The sequence below is a fragment of the Ursus arctos genome, unplaced genomic scaffold (genome assembly GCF_023065955.2).
Source record: "Ursus arctos isolate Adak ecotype North America unplaced genomic scaffold, UrsArc2.0 scaffold_14, whole genome shotgun sequence".
Taxonomy (NCBI): Eukaryota; Metazoa; Chordata; class Mammalia; order Carnivora; family Ursidae; genus Ursus; species Ursus arctos.
The window spans coordinates 32,066,502-32,081,075 of record NW_026622808.1 but is presented as its reverse complement, the minus strand read 5'-3'; the positions used below and the strand labels follow the sequence as shown (position 1 = coordinate 32,081,075).

General features: G+C 61.2%; 1 protein-coding gene across 1 annotated transcript in view; it reads left to right on the top strand.

Moving 5' to 3' along the window:
- COL7A1 (collagen type VII alpha 1 chain) overlaps nt 1-14,574 on the top strand; it is a 30,580-nt gene that overhangs the window by 11,666 nt on the left and 4,340 nt on the right. The window contains exons 41-104 of the mRNA XM_057312069.1: nt 77-112; nt 311-355; nt 435-470; nt 813-857; nt 941-976; nt 1,108-1,140; nt 1,496-1,528; nt 1,701-1,754; nt 1,831-1,890; nt 1,985-2,020; nt 2,125-2,205; nt 2,312-2,347; nt 2,544-2,588; nt 2,764-2,835; nt 3,059-3,103; nt 3,355-3,381; nt 3,572-3,601; nt 3,718-3,798; nt 3,873-3,908; nt 3,985-4,020; nt 4,111-4,191; nt 4,450-4,485; nt 4,893-4,955; nt 5,163-5,207; nt 6,210-6,245; nt 6,319-6,354; nt 6,464-6,559; nt 6,681-6,716; nt 6,804-6,839; nt 6,946-6,993; nt 7,271-7,306; nt 7,440-7,562; nt 7,645-7,845; nt 7,940-7,975; nt 8,056-8,109; nt 8,293-8,361; nt 8,431-8,475; nt 8,592-8,654; nt 8,803-8,847; nt 9,181-9,216; nt 9,350-9,385; nt 9,527-9,571; nt 9,755-9,787; nt 9,871-9,933; nt 10,024-10,059; nt 10,139-10,219; nt 10,343-10,411; nt 10,532-10,567; nt 10,646-10,687; nt 10,848-10,892; nt 10,982-11,026; nt 11,706-11,741; nt 11,824-11,883; nt 12,031-12,138; nt 12,326-12,397; nt 12,540-12,575; nt 12,759-12,818; nt 12,916-12,960; nt 13,187-13,222; nt 13,335-13,370; nt 13,450-13,506; nt 13,656-13,727; nt 14,208-14,279; nt 14,483-14,518. Coding sequence (XP_057168052.1) covers nt 77-112; nt 311-355; nt 435-470; nt 813-857; nt 941-976; nt 1,108-1,140; nt 1,496-1,528; nt 1,701-1,754; nt 1,831-1,890; nt 1,985-2,020; nt 2,125-2,205; nt 2,312-2,347; nt 2,544-2,588; nt 2,764-2,835; nt 3,059-3,103; nt 3,355-3,381; nt 3,572-3,601; nt 3,718-3,798; nt 3,873-3,908; nt 3,985-4,020; nt 4,111-4,191; nt 4,450-4,485; nt 4,893-4,955; nt 5,163-5,207; nt 6,210-6,245; nt 6,319-6,354; nt 6,464-6,559; nt 6,681-6,716; nt 6,804-6,839; nt 6,946-6,993; nt 7,271-7,306; nt 7,440-7,562; nt 7,645-7,845; nt 7,940-7,975; nt 8,056-8,109; nt 8,293-8,361; nt 8,431-8,475; nt 8,592-8,654; nt 8,803-8,847; nt 9,181-9,216; nt 9,350-9,385; nt 9,527-9,571; nt 9,755-9,787; nt 9,871-9,933; nt 10,024-10,059; nt 10,139-10,219; nt 10,343-10,411; nt 10,532-10,567; nt 10,646-10,687; nt 10,848-10,892; nt 10,982-11,026; nt 11,706-11,741; nt 11,824-11,883; nt 12,031-12,138; nt 12,326-12,397; nt 12,540-12,575; nt 12,759-12,818; nt 12,916-12,960; nt 13,187-13,222; nt 13,335-13,370; nt 13,450-13,506; nt 13,656-13,727; nt 14,208-14,279; nt 14,483-14,518 — 3,381 coding nt within the window. The remainder of the gene's footprint in view (nt 1-76; nt 113-310; nt 356-434; nt 471-812; nt 858-940; nt 977-1,107; nt 1,141-1,495; nt 1,529-1,700; nt 1,755-1,830; nt 1,891-1,984; nt 2,021-2,124; nt 2,206-2,311; nt 2,348-2,543; nt 2,589-2,763; nt 2,836-3,058; nt 3,104-3,354; nt 3,382-3,571; nt 3,602-3,717; nt 3,799-3,872; nt 3,909-3,984; nt 4,021-4,110; nt 4,192-4,449; nt 4,486-4,892; nt 4,956-5,162; nt 5,208-6,209; nt 6,246-6,318; nt 6,355-6,463; nt 6,560-6,680; nt 6,717-6,803; nt 6,840-6,945; nt 6,994-7,270; nt 7,307-7,439; nt 7,563-7,644; nt 7,846-7,939; nt 7,976-8,055; nt 8,110-8,292; nt 8,362-8,430; nt 8,476-8,591; nt 8,655-8,802; nt 8,848-9,180; nt 9,217-9,349; nt 9,386-9,526; nt 9,572-9,754; nt 9,788-9,870; nt 9,934-10,023; nt 10,060-10,138; nt 10,220-10,342; nt 10,412-10,531; nt 10,568-10,645; nt 10,688-10,847; nt 10,893-10,981; nt 11,027-11,705; nt 11,742-11,823; nt 11,884-12,030; nt 12,139-12,325; nt 12,398-12,539; nt 12,576-12,758; nt 12,819-12,915; nt 12,961-13,186; nt 13,223-13,334; nt 13,371-13,449; nt 13,507-13,655; nt 13,728-14,207; nt 14,280-14,482; nt 14,519-14,574) is intronic.

Sequence of the window (14,574 nt, the reverse complement as noted above, 5' to 3'; positions counted from 1 at the left end):
GTGGCCACAGCTCCCACAGCCTTCCACTCTCTATGCTATCCTTATGCCCAAACCCAAACCTCTGAACCCCTTCTAGGGCCTACGAGGACCTCCTGGAGACATTGGCCCCAAAGTAAGTGCCATTTTAGGGGGTCAGGTGTGGGACATGACTCGCTGGGACTGCTATAGGTTTGGGGGAGGTGGGGGGATCAGGAGATGAGGGTTCTCAGCAGGTCAGAGGTTCTGGTTTCAGGGGCAGGATGGCTAGAGGTTGAGACACCCTCTCTGGGGTTTGACAGTCAAGGCACCTCTCCTATCTGTCTCCCCTTAGGGTGACAGAGGACTGAAAGGAGCTGTGGGTGAGACTGGAGAGAAGGTAAGTGCAGCCGAGGGGTCTCTCGGGGCCCCAGAGGGTCTGGAACCAGACTCAGCTCTGACCCGTTCTGTTCCATCAGGGTGAACGTGGATCCACCGGCCCAGTGGGACCCCAGGTGAGCCCTCTGACCCCAGTGCCAGTGCCCAGCTGATTCGAGGTCCGTGCCCCTTCCTGGTTCTGACTTCTCAGGCTTGACTCCCCCTGCCCCGCCACCTCTCGTCCCAGAACGTCCGCTGATGCAGACTCTAACCCTCAAGCCTTGGGACATGCTTTTCACTTCCTGACCCTGCTGAGCTGACCTTGACTTCCACTGACCTGGCGTCCCACGAGTTCAACCCCTGCCACCCGAATCCTGACCTTCCGTGCCCTCTCTGCAGCACCCTCACAGCCTCTAGCCCTTGTTTGCCATGATCACCCTGCCCCCTTCCCTCGGACCAGCATTTCTCTTCTTCCCCAGGGGCTGCCCGGAGTGGCTGGACGTCCAGGAGCTGAGGGGCCTGAAGTGAGTCTGTGACTGTGGTGGGACCGGGAGAGGGCTTTTCATGTGTTCCTCCCACTCTGGCTTCACACCTTTTCTACACGCAGGGGCCACCGGGACCTGCCGGCCGCCGAGGAGAGAAGGTGGGTCATTGCCTGGGGGCTGGTGCTCTCCCCCCACAGCCCCGTACTAGGGATCGTGGCAGGTGGGACACCAGGCCCTTGGTTCCCAGGTGGGTCTCTGACCCATCCCTGCCTCTGTTCTTTTTCCACAGGGGGAGCCTGGTCGCCCTGGGGACCCTGCAGTGGTGAGCAAAGGAGGGATGGGGCTCTGGGCGCAGCGCAGCTCCTTGCGCACTGGCCTGCCTGTAGACCAGGGTGCCGGGCTGGGACCCTGTAACCTTGGGGCCCTGGGCAGGCTAAGAGCTCTGTGACTCTCCTTATGCTGTAACACATCTCTTGGCTCCTGGCTGTCGTCTGTGACCGTCACACAGGTCATGAGCTCCATGTAACCCCTGCCCCAGCTCCCAGCCATGACTCTGGGACCTCTGAACAGAGACTGAGCTCTATGACTTGCAGTACGATACTACCCCATCCCCAGTCAGTCACACAGTACTGCCGTCCCCAGGTGGGGCCAAGCGTGTCTGTCCTGTTTGTTTTCAGGGACCTGACGGTGCGGGGGCCAAAGGAGAGAAGGTAATTCTGGCAAGAGTGAAAGGAGGCTGACACAGGCTTGAGGTCAAGGTCACAGGCCCTGCCTGGAGGCCCCTGGGGGGCAAAGGGTTGTGGCATGATTGCTAGGTCGCAGGGGAGGGGGTCATGGAGCCTGGGGCTGATGCTGATGGTTGATGGTCTTTGTCACCCCCAGGGAGATGTGGGGCCCACTGGGCCCAGAGGAGCTGCAGGAGTCAAAGGGGAGCGGGTAAGCGAAGGGAAAGTGTCTAGGGGGTAGGGCAGGTGAAGGTTGTGCTCCCTGACTTCTGATCCTTCCACCACAGGGCCCACCTGGCTTGGTTCTTCCTGGAGACCCTGGCCCCAAGGGAGATCCTGGAGACCGGGTGAATAAACATGGGACTGGGGAGGGTGACAGAAAGAGGTAAGGTAGTACCTGGGAGCCCCAACTAAGTCCTGTACCCCCCACACACCCTGCAGGGTCCCATTGGCCTCACGGGCAGAGCAGGACCCCCGGTGAGTAACTGTAACCTTGAGTAACCTCGAGGTTTCTGGGGTTACTGCCCCCGGGGTTGGCTGCTACCTGCATCGCAATCCCTTCACTTCTGTCTCCTCCACAGGGTGACTCGGGGCCTCCTGGAGAGAAGGGGGACTCTGGGCGGCCTGGCCCCCCTGGACCTGTCGGCCCCCGAGGACGAGATGTAAGAAAGCTGGACTTGGGGGAGTTCCTGACAGGGGACAGGGGAGTAGGGTGTTGTCGGCATCTTGGGGGATCTGAGGACCAGGGCTGACTGTCCTGTCTCACAGGGTGAAGTTGGAGAGAAAGGTGACGAGGGCCCCCCGGTGAGACTCCTTCCCACTGTGATTTCTGAGCCTTTAGCCTTGAACTGGGATCCCACTGGGCTGGGGGCTCCACCCGGTCATCTGGTCCATTCCCCTGCCTACTGTCCGGCTGGTGCCAGGCCCTTCTCTGCCCCTTCTCCCCGAGTCCGTGTGAGTCCAACACACCTGCTCAGTGTGGCTTTCTCTCCATCACCAGGGCGACCCAGGTTTGCCTGGAAAAGCTGGCGAGCGTGGCCTTCGGGTGAGGCTGGCAGGGTGAAGTAAGGGGGTGCTGGAGAGTCTGGAGGGAGGCATGGTGTGATGGGAAACTCTGGCCTGATTTGGAGGTGATGAGGAACCTGGGGCAGTATGGGGGGGGTCATAGGAAACCTGAAAAATGCTGGGAGGGCCTGTCTTAGGCCAGCTGCTCTTCCCAGGGGGCACCTGGAGCTCGGGGGCCTGTGGGTGAGAAGGGAGACCAAGGAGATCCTGGAGAGGATGGACGAAATGTGAGTCCTAACCCCGACCCCAAACCCCAACTTCAACCATCCAGTTCCCAGCCCCTGCTCCTGCCGCCCCAACCGTGCAATGCTAAATCCTCACAATCCCCTGTGACCCCTTCATCACAACCCCCAAAGGCCACCAGGATCCCCACGAGTCCTTAGTTTGCTTCCCGAACTCCCTGAAACTGCCACCTATCTTGAGTGACCCTGACCCCCTGACTTTCTTCAGGGCAGCCCTGGACCATCTGGACCCAAGGGGGACCGTGGGGAGCCGGTGAGTAGTGCCAGTGTCCTGGGCTCTGGAGGGATGCAGATTTCCAGTGTTTGGTCTGGTCAGTGATCACATAAGGGGCCTGGGGGTCAAGGTGGGGCGCACTGATGGCCACCTCCGAGCCTGACCTGCCTTCTGGGGGTTGGCATTGGGGTGCTTCAGGGAATCTGGGAGCAGAGTTGAGCCTGGGGCAAACCTGAGTCATGCCCTGGGACCTCGGGGCTCCTATTGACCATAATCATTTCCTTCCCCAGGGTCCCCCAGGACTCCCTGGACGGCTGGTAAGGGTTGAGCTGAGTCTGGTTCTCTGCATCTCCCTTGCCTGGCCCTGTTGGCGCCACGTGGTGTCCCTTCATCCCTTCTACTGACTCCCATTTCTCCTATGGCCTCCCGAGAGCTCCATTGATCCCATAGCCCCTCACTGGCCCCATTGCCCCTTGTTGAATCATTCACTGGCCATTCCCCCCGCAGGTGGACCCGGGACTTGGAGCTGGAGAGAAGGTATCAGGGTCTGTGGGTGGAGTGAGGCTCGGAGCACAGGAACATCCCAGTGCCTCCATGGCGGGCATGCCTACAGCCCTAGGACTGTTCCTTCAACAAGCTTGTCTCTGCCATAGGGAGAGCCTGGGGACCGTGGACAGGAAGGTCCTCGAGGACCCAAGGGTGACCCGGGCCCCCCTGGAGCCTCTGGGGAAAGGGTGAGTGTGGTTGGTCCCCTGAGGAAGTGTAGGCCTGGAAAGGCCTGGTCTGATTTCTTCTCCTCCTATCCTAGGGTGTCAGTGGACTTCGGGGGCCCCCAGGCCCTCAGGTGAGTGATGCTCTTTGCCCCAGCAACCTCAGTCCCACCCCCACCCTCACCTCTCATCTGACCTTGTTCCCTCCAGGGGGACCCAGGTGTCCGAGGCCCAGCAGGAGAGAAGGTGAGAGGGCAGGGAGGTTTTTCAGCCGTGAGCCAGGTTCTTAGGTCTGTCTTATCCTTATGAGGCCTCTTACCTCTCTGTCTTCCTCAGGGTGACCGGGGCCCACCTGGCCTGGACGGCCGTGGTGGGCTAGATGGGAAACCAGGAGCCACTGGCCCCCCTGGGCTGCATGTGAGTCGTGATGGTCACTGCCTGGCCCCACCCTCCCCTTCCCTCTTCACATGGCTCCCACCTCACCTGGGTCTTCTTGGTCTTGATGAGGTCCAGAGCCAGATGGGGTGCTTGTATCTTCTCCCGGGGAACCCGGCTGGGCGGGGGGTGGTAATGCCTTGCAGGCCCTGAGGTCACAGGAACTAGTGGCCGTGACAGTGGGCGGTGCTCCCGACCCCGTGGTCACTGCAGACTCCCTGACTTTGAGTCTCTCCTCAGGGTGCTACAGGCAAAGCTGGAGACCCAGGGAGAGACGTAAGTGAGGGGAGATGTTGGGCTGGAGGGTGGCTCAGGGATCCAGCGTGAACTGCAGCCCGGTCATCACACTGCAGCATCCGTGGGAGCAGGGCGAGCTGGTCCAGCTGGGTGCTTGGGATGGTCTCAGTCCCTGGCAGACAGGGTTTAGCAGGGTCCAGCTCTCTGACCTTCTCTGCCTTGGGGGCCTTAGTAGGTCCCCCAAGTCCTGGGGGTTCTTCCCTGGGGAGTTTTAGCAGGGGACCCCTAAACAATGGGGTCTCTGCCTCAGGGGATCTCAATGAAACCTCCAAATTTTGGGGGTCTCTACTCTCAAGGAGGATCTTAGTGGGGTCCTCCCCAGTCCACGGGTGGGCTTCAGGGGCTCTCTCAGTGGCTCTCTCAGTCCTAGCAAAGACTTTTTCCAGGGCCTGCCGGGCCTCCGAGGAGAACATGGCCCCCCTGGCCCCCCTGGCCCCCCTGGAGCCCAGGTGAGACTGAGATTTCATGGTACCTTTTTTTTAAGTTTATTTGTTTACTTACTTTTTAAAGTAATCTAAGTCACCTCTACCCCCAACGTGGGGCTCGAACGCAGGATCCTGAGTTCAAGAGTTGCATATTCTATCTTATGGTACCCTTGTGCCCCCTTACTGCCCTCTCCCGGGCCCTGACTCCTGATCAATGATCTGTTCCCACAGGGAAAGCCAGGAGAGGACGGCAAGCCTGGCCTGAATGGGAAAAACGTGAGTGTCCAGAGCAGACGCAGGGACACACTGAGAAACGCCAGCACACACGTACACACATGTGCAGCTACCCACGGGCCACATACGCAGACTGCTGTTGAGACGTGTCCACACCCACATACCTAGCCCGGACCCACACATATTCCCTGAAGCACGCGCCCGCAGCCTCGCAGACCGCGAGCTATGCAGCTGCGCCGACCGGTGCCCAGACGGTCACAGACACAGTGAGCCACACGGCTGTGCGGACTGGTGCCCAGATGGACTGACAGCCGATGCCCAGACGGACTGACACACACAGCCACGGGCACAGGCGAGGAGCCACGGACACAGAGTGAGAGGTGCAGACATACTGGCGTGAAGCCACATTCAGGGAGACTTGGAGCCGTGTTGACACGCTGACACCCCCACCCAGCCCAGATACGTGCTAAGACATCTGTGGAGCCCGGGCCACATGAGGACTTGTGTTGAAGTATGGTGAGACTCACGTCCAAGGGCCTGGCGTGTGATACGTGCATTTACGTCCACAGTCATTCATACGCATATGGCCACACATACTGAGACACACACAAGACTTGCTGGCGGATACTGGGACATACGGACACACGTCCATCCTGTGTATACACGTATATGCCCATGTGGAGATGTGGGTGAAGATGTGCAGACAGACTGAGACACCTACTAAGTGTCACCTGCCAGGACACACAGACCCATGCGTGGGTACACGTGCTAACACGCACACGCACACACACACACACACACACACACACAGAGACGCATAGATGTGGAGTTACATCTAGAAAGCCGGAGACAGAGGCCATGGGCAGTTACCTGTGAGGTGAGCAGGGCCCCGCAGGCACGCCCTCCCGTGTGCCGCAGCTTACGCAGATGGTCCCAGGCCCTGCCCCAAGCACACGGAGGTTTGGAACTACAGGCACAGACACAGTCATCGGAGGTCAGCCGAGCCAGGGAATCTTGGGGCTGATGTGAATCTTCTGCCCACAGGGAGAACCTGGGGACCCTGGAGAAGATGGAAGGAAGGTAAGGCCCCTCACTTGGAGTCCGCTCTGGCCTCAGATGAGGGCCCTGTCTAAAGTGCCCTTGTCTTCCTTAGGGAGAGAAGGGAGACTCCGGCGCCCCTGGGAGAGAAGTGAGTGCTGGAGTCTTGGGCAATCTGACGCCTGACCCTGACTCTGTGGTATACGGCTCCACTCTTTTCTGGGGTCTCAGGGTCCTGATCCTGGCTGCCTCCTCCACAGGGTCACGATGGTCCCAAGGGTGAGCGTGGAGCTCCTGGTAGCCCTGGACTCCAGGGCCCCCCAGGCCTCCCAGGGCAGGTGGGCCCCTCCGGCCAGGTGAGTATGCAGAAGGGGAGTTCTAGGACTTGGGCGCAACAGGAACCGTTATGTTCCCACTGGATACTGCCCTGGGATGCCATGGTCCTGTGTGACCACTTTGTGTTGTGTCTTATCTCAGGGTTTTCCTGGGGTTCCGGGAAACACAGGCCCCAAGGTGAGTGTGCATTTGGTGGGTCGGGGGTGTGGTGAGGGCTGAGCAGGGTTGGGGCACTCCTCCCACCTGATCATTCTTTGTTCTCAGGGTGACCGTGGGGAGACTGGACCCAAAGGGGAACAGGTGAGGTCCCCACCTTTTTCACGTGCCAGGTAGCCATAGCTCCCACCTACACACACACAGTCCCCCCAGAAACTGGGTCCAGCAGCTTATCTCTCGGTGTCTCCAGGGCCTCCCTGGAGAGCGCGGCCTGAGAGGAGATCCTGGGAGCGTGGGGGTGAGTGAAGCTCAGGACCCTGTCCTTGACTCATCCGCGTGCATGAGGAAGCCACCTCTCTCCCCTCCCCCTTGCCATGAGGCCCCATGGATTCTGTCCCCTGCCCTCAGTCCCCTGCTCTGCTGGGATTCGGAAAGCCGGGCAATGGGGACATGTCAGGGAAGGGCTTCCAGGGCCTCGGGCTGCCTCAACCGGTGCTAAAGGGTCCTGTGGGGCAGAGGAAGGGGGTATGGAGGCTTCTCTGAGGGCTGCCCCTCACCCCAGCTTGTGTCCCCAGAATGTGGAGCGGTTGCTGGAAACTATTGGCATCAAGGTAGGTTGTTTGGGGGCTGGGAGTGGGGGCAGGTGGGAGCCCCACAGGGTTAGTAGGGCCCACTTGGCTGAGCGGGAGGCCTGGGTGGCTGTAGGGACAGGCCCTGTTTCCCCAACACCTCGCTATCACTCAGACGTCTGCCCTGCGGGAGATCGTGGAGACCTGGGATGAGAGCTCCGGCAGCTTCCTGCCCATGCCTGAACGACGCCGTGGCCCTAAGGGGGAGCCAGGCGAGCGGGGCCCCCCGGGCAAGGAGGTGTGTGTCCACGGCTTGGGGGGGGCACCCTGGGGACAGCGTCCTTGCAGAGCTAGCGACATTCACTCTTCTGTTCCTCCAGGGCCGTATCGGCTTTTCTGGAGAACGCGGGCTGAAGGGAGATCGTGGAGACCCTGGCCCTCAGGGGCCACCAGGCCTGGCCCTTGGGGAAAGGGGCCCCCCTGGACCTCCGGGCCTTGCTGGGGAGCCTGGAAAGCCTGGCATTCCTGGGCTCCCAGGCCCGGCTGGGGGCACGGGGGAGGCAGGCAGGCCAGGAGAGAGGGTGAGTGGGGCTAACCGGGAGGGCTGGGGGTGCGGGCCCAGGAGGAGCTGGACTCCCCACGGACATGGCTCCCAACCTGCTATTTGCATCTCAGGGAGAACGGGGAGAGAAAGGAGAACGTGGAGAACAGGTGAGCTGGGATGGCTTCTAGCGGTGGGACTGCCTGGGCAATCTGCTGGGGCAGCCCTGCCATTTCCTTCTTCTCCGTAGGGCAGAGATGGCACTCCTGGCCTCCCTGGACCTCCCGGCCCCCCTGGCCCCAAGGTGATCAGCCCAGCCCTACCCTAGGCCTGTGACTCTCGTTACCAGGAGGCTACCATTAACTCAGGCCCCAGAAACTCCATGTGGTGTCTCTGACCCAAACTCCTGTGGGATCTTGTGAGAGAGGATGACCCCTCCACGCCTCTGTGACAGATGCCTCTCTCCCTTGTGACCTTGTGTGTGTAGGTGACCGTGGAGGAACCAGGTCCTGGACTCTCTGGAGTGCAAGGACCCCCTGGATTCAAGGGCGCAAAGGTCAGTGCGTGGGATCCGTTGGGGAGCCACCTTGGCACCGGGGCCTGGCTTGACATGTCATCCCTACAGGGGGAGCCAGGCGGTGACGGCGACCAAGGCCCCAAGGGAGACAGGGTGAGGCCTCCCCCACCACCATGCTTCCCCCTCCTTTTTGGGAGCACCCGAGGGGTGGTGTGTACGTGGGCACACAGTGGTGACGGGGGGCTCAGGGCATGCCTTTCTGCTCACAGGGTGTGCCAGGCCTCAAGGGAGACCGGGGAGAGCCTGGCCAGAGGGGTCTCGATGGCAGCCCGGTGAGTCTGCACCACAGGCCACCCCCGGGCCAGCCCGGGGCACTTACAGTGTGGTCCGACTGAAGTCTGCACTGCCTGGGACTGTCTGGGGGAAGCTGGGATGGGGGAACAAAGAGGGACAGCGTAGCCTTCAATCTGTTCTCTCCAGGGCCTACCAGGAGAGCGTGGTGTGGCTGGACCCGAAGGGAAGCCGGTAAGTGGTGGTGGGTGCAGCTTGGCCCAGGCCGAGGGAATAGCCCCTCTCTGCCGTGTGCTGGCCACTCCAGGCGCGTGTCACTAGTGACAAGGGTGTTGTGCCTGCGAGCCCGGGGGGGAGTGCAGATGCGTGACATCTCTGTGTGTGTGTGTGTGTGTGTGTAGGTCAGTATGTGTTATCCCTGAGGGGCAGTCCCTGGGTGAGGGGTGATCTATGCCTGGGTGGGGGGGGTGGCCTGCAAATGAACTCCCTAGACAAAGGCCTCCAGAGGGTGGGGACAGGCCCAAGTGAGGCCCAGATTGAGGCTCAGCAGCCCCCTTCTCCATCCAGGGTTTGCAAGGTCCGAGGGGAACCCCTGGCCCAGTGGTGAGTATCCTAGACTCCTCCCCCCCCACTCCTGCCCCCATCCTATCCCATCCCACAGGGGGCAGTAGTGCCTTAGTTTCCCTGGTGGGGTGGGACTGGCTCCCCCTCATCAGACTCTTTCTCTCTCCATCAGGGTGGCCATGGAGACCCTGGGCCACCCGGTGCCCCGGTAAGTCACAGGAGACTACGGCCTGTTGGGGGTGGGCTGGGGATTGGTCCCCACTGATGAGCCAGGCCTTGTTTGTGTGAATCCCCGAGCCCGGGCAGATAACTCTGACCCCTGCCCCCTTCTCTTAATACTTTTTTCTAGGGTCTTGCTGGCCCCGCAGGACCCCAGGGTCCTTCTGGCCTGAAGGTGAGTGTGGGTGTGTGTGGGCCGTGTCCACACCAGGGTAACATCTGCCAGCGCCCTGGGATGTTGTCACCCTGCAGTGGGGCTGAGCACCACGGTGTTCCATCCATGGGGCTTTGCTTATGGACAGGGGCTGAGGAGCCTCTTGTCCTTCTGAGGGTGATGCAGTCTCTGGGTTTTTGGCAGGGGGAACCTGGAGAGACGGGACCACCGGGACGGGTGAGTGGCCCAACTCCTGGGTGAGAGCCACAGGGAGCCAGGTGGGGTTGGCTGGCCCTGCCCTGAACTCTTTCTTCTCCCAGGGTCTGCCTGGACCCACTGGAGCTGTGGGACTTCCTGGCCCTCCTGGCCCTTCAGGCTTGGTGGTGAGTGAGGATCCTGCAGGGACACCACGTCCTGCCGTCTGGGTCCCACGTTCTCCCATGTCCCCCTCACCTCTGACTTGTCTCCTTCAGGGTCCTCAGGGGGCGCCAGGTTTGCCTGGACAAGTGGTGAGTCCTGGGGGTCGAGGCCGTGCTCCAGGGGTCAGGAGTCCGTGGACAGGCCCCTGACAGAGCTCCTCCCTCTCAGGGGGAGACGGGAAAGCCAGGAGCCCCAGGTCGTGATGGTGCCGGTGGAAAAGATGGAGACAGAGGAGCTCCTGGCGTGCCGGTGTGTGTTCTGGGGGAGCTTGCTTCAGGCCTGTGATGGGGCCCTGTCCTGCGCCCGGAGGGTGAGGACAGCAGGGCCAGGGCGGTGGGGAGGCCCTGAGTTCTTCACACTGCTCTGTCACAGGGGTCACCAGGTCTGCCCGGCCCTGTTGGACCTAAAGGAGAGCCTGGACCCATGGGGGCTCCTGGACAGGTGACCCTGCCCCTGCCCCTCTGTACCTCACCGTGTCTATGCCGGCCCCCCATCCAGGATGGCGGGGTGGGGCCGGGGAGAAGGCAGGAGGTGAGGTGACTCACTGGGCATTCCCCACAGGCTGTAGTCGGGCTCCCTGGAGCAAAGGGAGAGAAGGTGAGTGTGCAAGAGGTCTGGGGGGAGGGGCCAAGTGCTGGAGGCCAAGGCATCCCACTGACCCTTGTCCCACATCAGGGAGCGCCCGGAGGCCTCGCGGGAGACCTGGTGGGAGAGCCGGTGAGTGTGGAGCCCCCGACAGCACTGTTCACTCATCCTCGTGACCCTCGGCTTCCATAATACGTGTCACATTTGACCCCGGGCCTCATGCCTCCTTCCTTGAGTGCCATCTTTCTATGACCCTAATGCCCATGTTGCCGCCTGTCCCCTGTCTCTACAGGGGGCCAAAGGTGACCGAGGACTGCCAGGGCCTCGGGGTGAGAAGGTGAGGTGGGCCTGGCCCAAGGGCCAGAGGGCTGGGTCAAGGGGGGCCAGGTTGGGTGACTAGACCCCCTTACCGCCCTTTCTGTGCAGGGTGAAGCTGGCCGTGCAGGGGAGCCTGGGGACCCTGGGGAAGATGTGAGTCTGGGGTCTGGGCAAGTCTGACCTTGGGAGGAGGAATGCAGCTGTGGACCAGAGGCACCATTCCCAGGACTGTGCCCCTTCCAGCATTCAGGCTCCTGCTCCTGGGAGCACACGGGGATTAAGCCTCTTGGCTTCCATGCTCCTGCGGGGAGTGGGGCACGTCTTTGCTTTCTGGTGCCTCTTCCCCGTCTCCTGCTCCTCAGTGTGTCTGAGCACATGTGTGTGGTTGCCTGTCCATGGCCCCCAGTCTCAGGACACAGCACAGTTCCTGGGGGCTTCTCCTTGCTCACCTGCCATGCTTCCCCTGTCCCCCGTCCCTCCGAGTTCCAGGTCTCAGCTCCCGGGGCTGGGGTGGCTCTGAGTTCCTGCATTAGGGTGCTCCTGAGATCTCCCGTGAGTCTGTGCTCACATCCGAGCTCCCTAAGCCTGTGCTCCTGTGTGAGCCTACGTGTCTGTAGTCACGCCCGAACTCCCCTGTATCTGTGGTCACATCTGAGCTTCCCTCCGTCTGTGCCCTCACGAGTCTGTGGTCACCTCTGAGCTCCTAGGATTCAATCCTTCTGTACCTGTCTGAGTCCCACGTCTCCATGAGCACATCTGAGGGGCCATGGGCCACGTCTCAGCTCTGGGTTCGTGTTCCTCCCCTCAAGTACTGTTTACTTTGTTTTTATAGGGTCAAAAAGGGGCTGCAGGACTCAAGGGTAATAAGGTATGTATACCTAGGGTGTCCCTGCTGGAGGCCATGTTCCTGAGACTCCCTGGGCCTCATCTGACCCCTCTTTCCCTTGAAGGGTGACGCAGGAGTTGGGGTCCAGGGCCCCCCTGGGCCAGCTGGTCCTCTAGGTCTGAAGGTAAGTCAATGCCCCATCGCCGGTGGTGGGCTGTGGGCGGTGGGCAGGGAAGTCCCTGGAAGGGTGAAGAAGAGGGCATTCGGGGGCTAGTTCTGGGAAGGAGTCCCATTGGGACTATTCATACTCCCTTTGCTATCTCTGTTCCAGGGAGATGTGGGCCCCCCTGGCCCCCCCGGTGCTCCTGGTGTTGTCGGATTCCCTGGTCAGACAGGCCCTCGAGGAGAGATGGGTCAGCCAGGCCCCAGTGGAGAGCGGGTAAGTGTGCTGAAAGCAGCATGTGGGGACTTTGTGACTCAGGACCTCTGACTCTGGTAGTGGGCAAGTGGGTGAGGAGGAGAAGGGGGCCCAGGCCCTGCCTCGGGGGCTCCCAGTCTTGAAGGAGCCAAAGGGGAGGAAGGTCCCCAAGTCACCCTCTGCCTCTTTCGCTTCATTGTTCTGGTAGGGTCTGGCAGGTCTCCCAGGGAGAGAGGGAGCCCCAGGTCCCTCGGGGCCACCTGGACCACCAGGGTCAACGGTGAGTAGAAGTGCCCTAACATCCCGGGTGTCTGATTGCTGTGTGTTGGAGTCTGTCCATGTGGGGACTGGGACACACTGCGTTGTTGGTATGCGTGTGTGCCTTTGAGGGGCACAGGACCCTCACCTTACTCTGCCCACAGGGAGCACCTGGGGCCTCTGGACTCAAAGGAGACAAGGTAGATGGGACAAGGCTGCTGGCTCTCCTGTATCCGTCACTACGCCCCACCTCCACTGATCCCTGTCACCCCCTTCCGCCTCTGCTGACCCCCGTCACCCTGTCTGTCCCCCTCTGACCTTCCTTGACCCTCTGTCCCCCACTGATTCCTCTCGCATAACCCTGGTATCCTGTTGATCTACAGGGAGACCCTGGAACAGGTCTGCCCGGGGCCCGCGGCGAGCGTGGGGAGCCAGGTGTCCGGGTATGTATGTCCTGCTCGGCAGCCGTGGCTCCCTTTATCACAGCTCTCACCTCTAATTTCCGACTTCTGAGTCAATGAACTTAATGTCACCATCCAGGGTGAAGATGGCCGTCCCGGCCAGGAGGGACCCCGAGGACTCACGGTGGGTTCCCTTGGGAAAAGCGCCAGTGGTGTGACATTGGTCCCTTGCCTGTGCCCTCTGTGCCCTTGGGACACTCTCTGTAGCCCTCTGGTTCTGCTTCTGTACTCTCTGGTCCTTCCGCTCTCCTATCCCCCTGGGGCTGCTTGGTTCTCCCCTGCCCCCTGAGCGGTCTCCCCACTAATGGCCCCAAATTCCCCTAGCTCACTATTGTCTTCTTCTCATACAGGGGCCCCCGGGCAGTCGGGGGGAGCGTGGGGAGAAGGTAAGAACATGGAGGAAAAGACCCCTGGGGTGAGTGGGGTGGGGCTAGATCTTATAATTCAGGACTTGGAACTCCTCTGGTTTGGAGAGATTCACACTCTTCCACCCCACAGGGTGACGCCGGAGCCTCAGGGCTAAAGGGTGACAAGGTGAGTGTGGGTACAGGGGAGGGCAGAGGCAGGGACTAAGGGTGCTCCTGACTCCTCTGACTGCCCCCTGTCCACTCAGGGTGATGCAGCCATAGCTGTGGGGCCTCCAGGGCCACGTGGTGCCAAGGGGGACATGGTGAGTAGGTCTGGCCCACATATACAGACCAGGTTTCTCTTGGGTGTGGGAGGGGCTCCTCTGGGGGCTGGGCCAGGGGATCTGAGAGCTCAAACTCAGATGGTGAAGGCCCTCCAGCCCCTGAGCCTGACTTCTGACCCTTGACCCAGGGCGAACGAGGGCCTCCAGGCATAGATGGTGACAAAGGACCTCGTGGAGAGAGTGGGAACCCTGGAGAGAAGGTACAGGGAAGAGGGTGGGGTGCTCTGTATGGGGTCAGGAGATGACTTCTGTGGGCTGTGGGGGCTCTATTGAGGGTCTGTGAGGATGGGGGGCTTTTGGGGGGGCCAGAGAGGAGGGGGTTCAGTAGGCTGTAGTGACTCTGTGGGATGGCTGAGAGGATGGGGGCTCTCCGGAGGGCTTGAGGACCTCCATGTGAGGTCACCAGGGAGCTCTGTGGAATGTAGCTCAAGGAGAGGGCCTCTGAGAACAACAGACAAGGGGCTTTTCAGGTGTCAGGGGTACTCCAAGTAGGTTTAGGGACCCTGGGGTAGGAGGGAGGGGCAGGGATCTGAGGGCCTGGGGTGAGAAATGAGCCACACTGGGAGCGGTGGGTGGGAGCCGCACTGGCTGGCTCTCCTCACCAGGCATGTTCCCGTCATACTCCAAGCCTCCAGCCCTGTCTGGTCCTGATTGTGTCCCTCTCCCGGTCACACCCACAGGGCCCCAAAGGAGAGCCTGGTGACAAGGGTTCAGCCGGGTTGCTGGGAGCTCGTGGACTCACGGGACCCAAGGTCAGCCCCACCCCAGGCACAGACCCAGAACCACCCATCACACATATCTATCTTGTGGGTGTCCTCTGAACGTTGGAGGGTTTCCAGCCTCCCTCACTCTTGGCCACGTGTGTTCACATGGGATCTGTGTGCGGCCTGAGAGTCCCCGAGTGGCATGGGGGGACAGTCACATTGAGGGACTCCCCCATCTGTGCTTCCCACAGGGTGAGCCTGGTGCCGCAGGGATCCCAGGTGACCCGGTAAGATGCCCCTACTCCCACAGAGATGCCCTGTCCCATGGGGCCCCCGTCCTCAT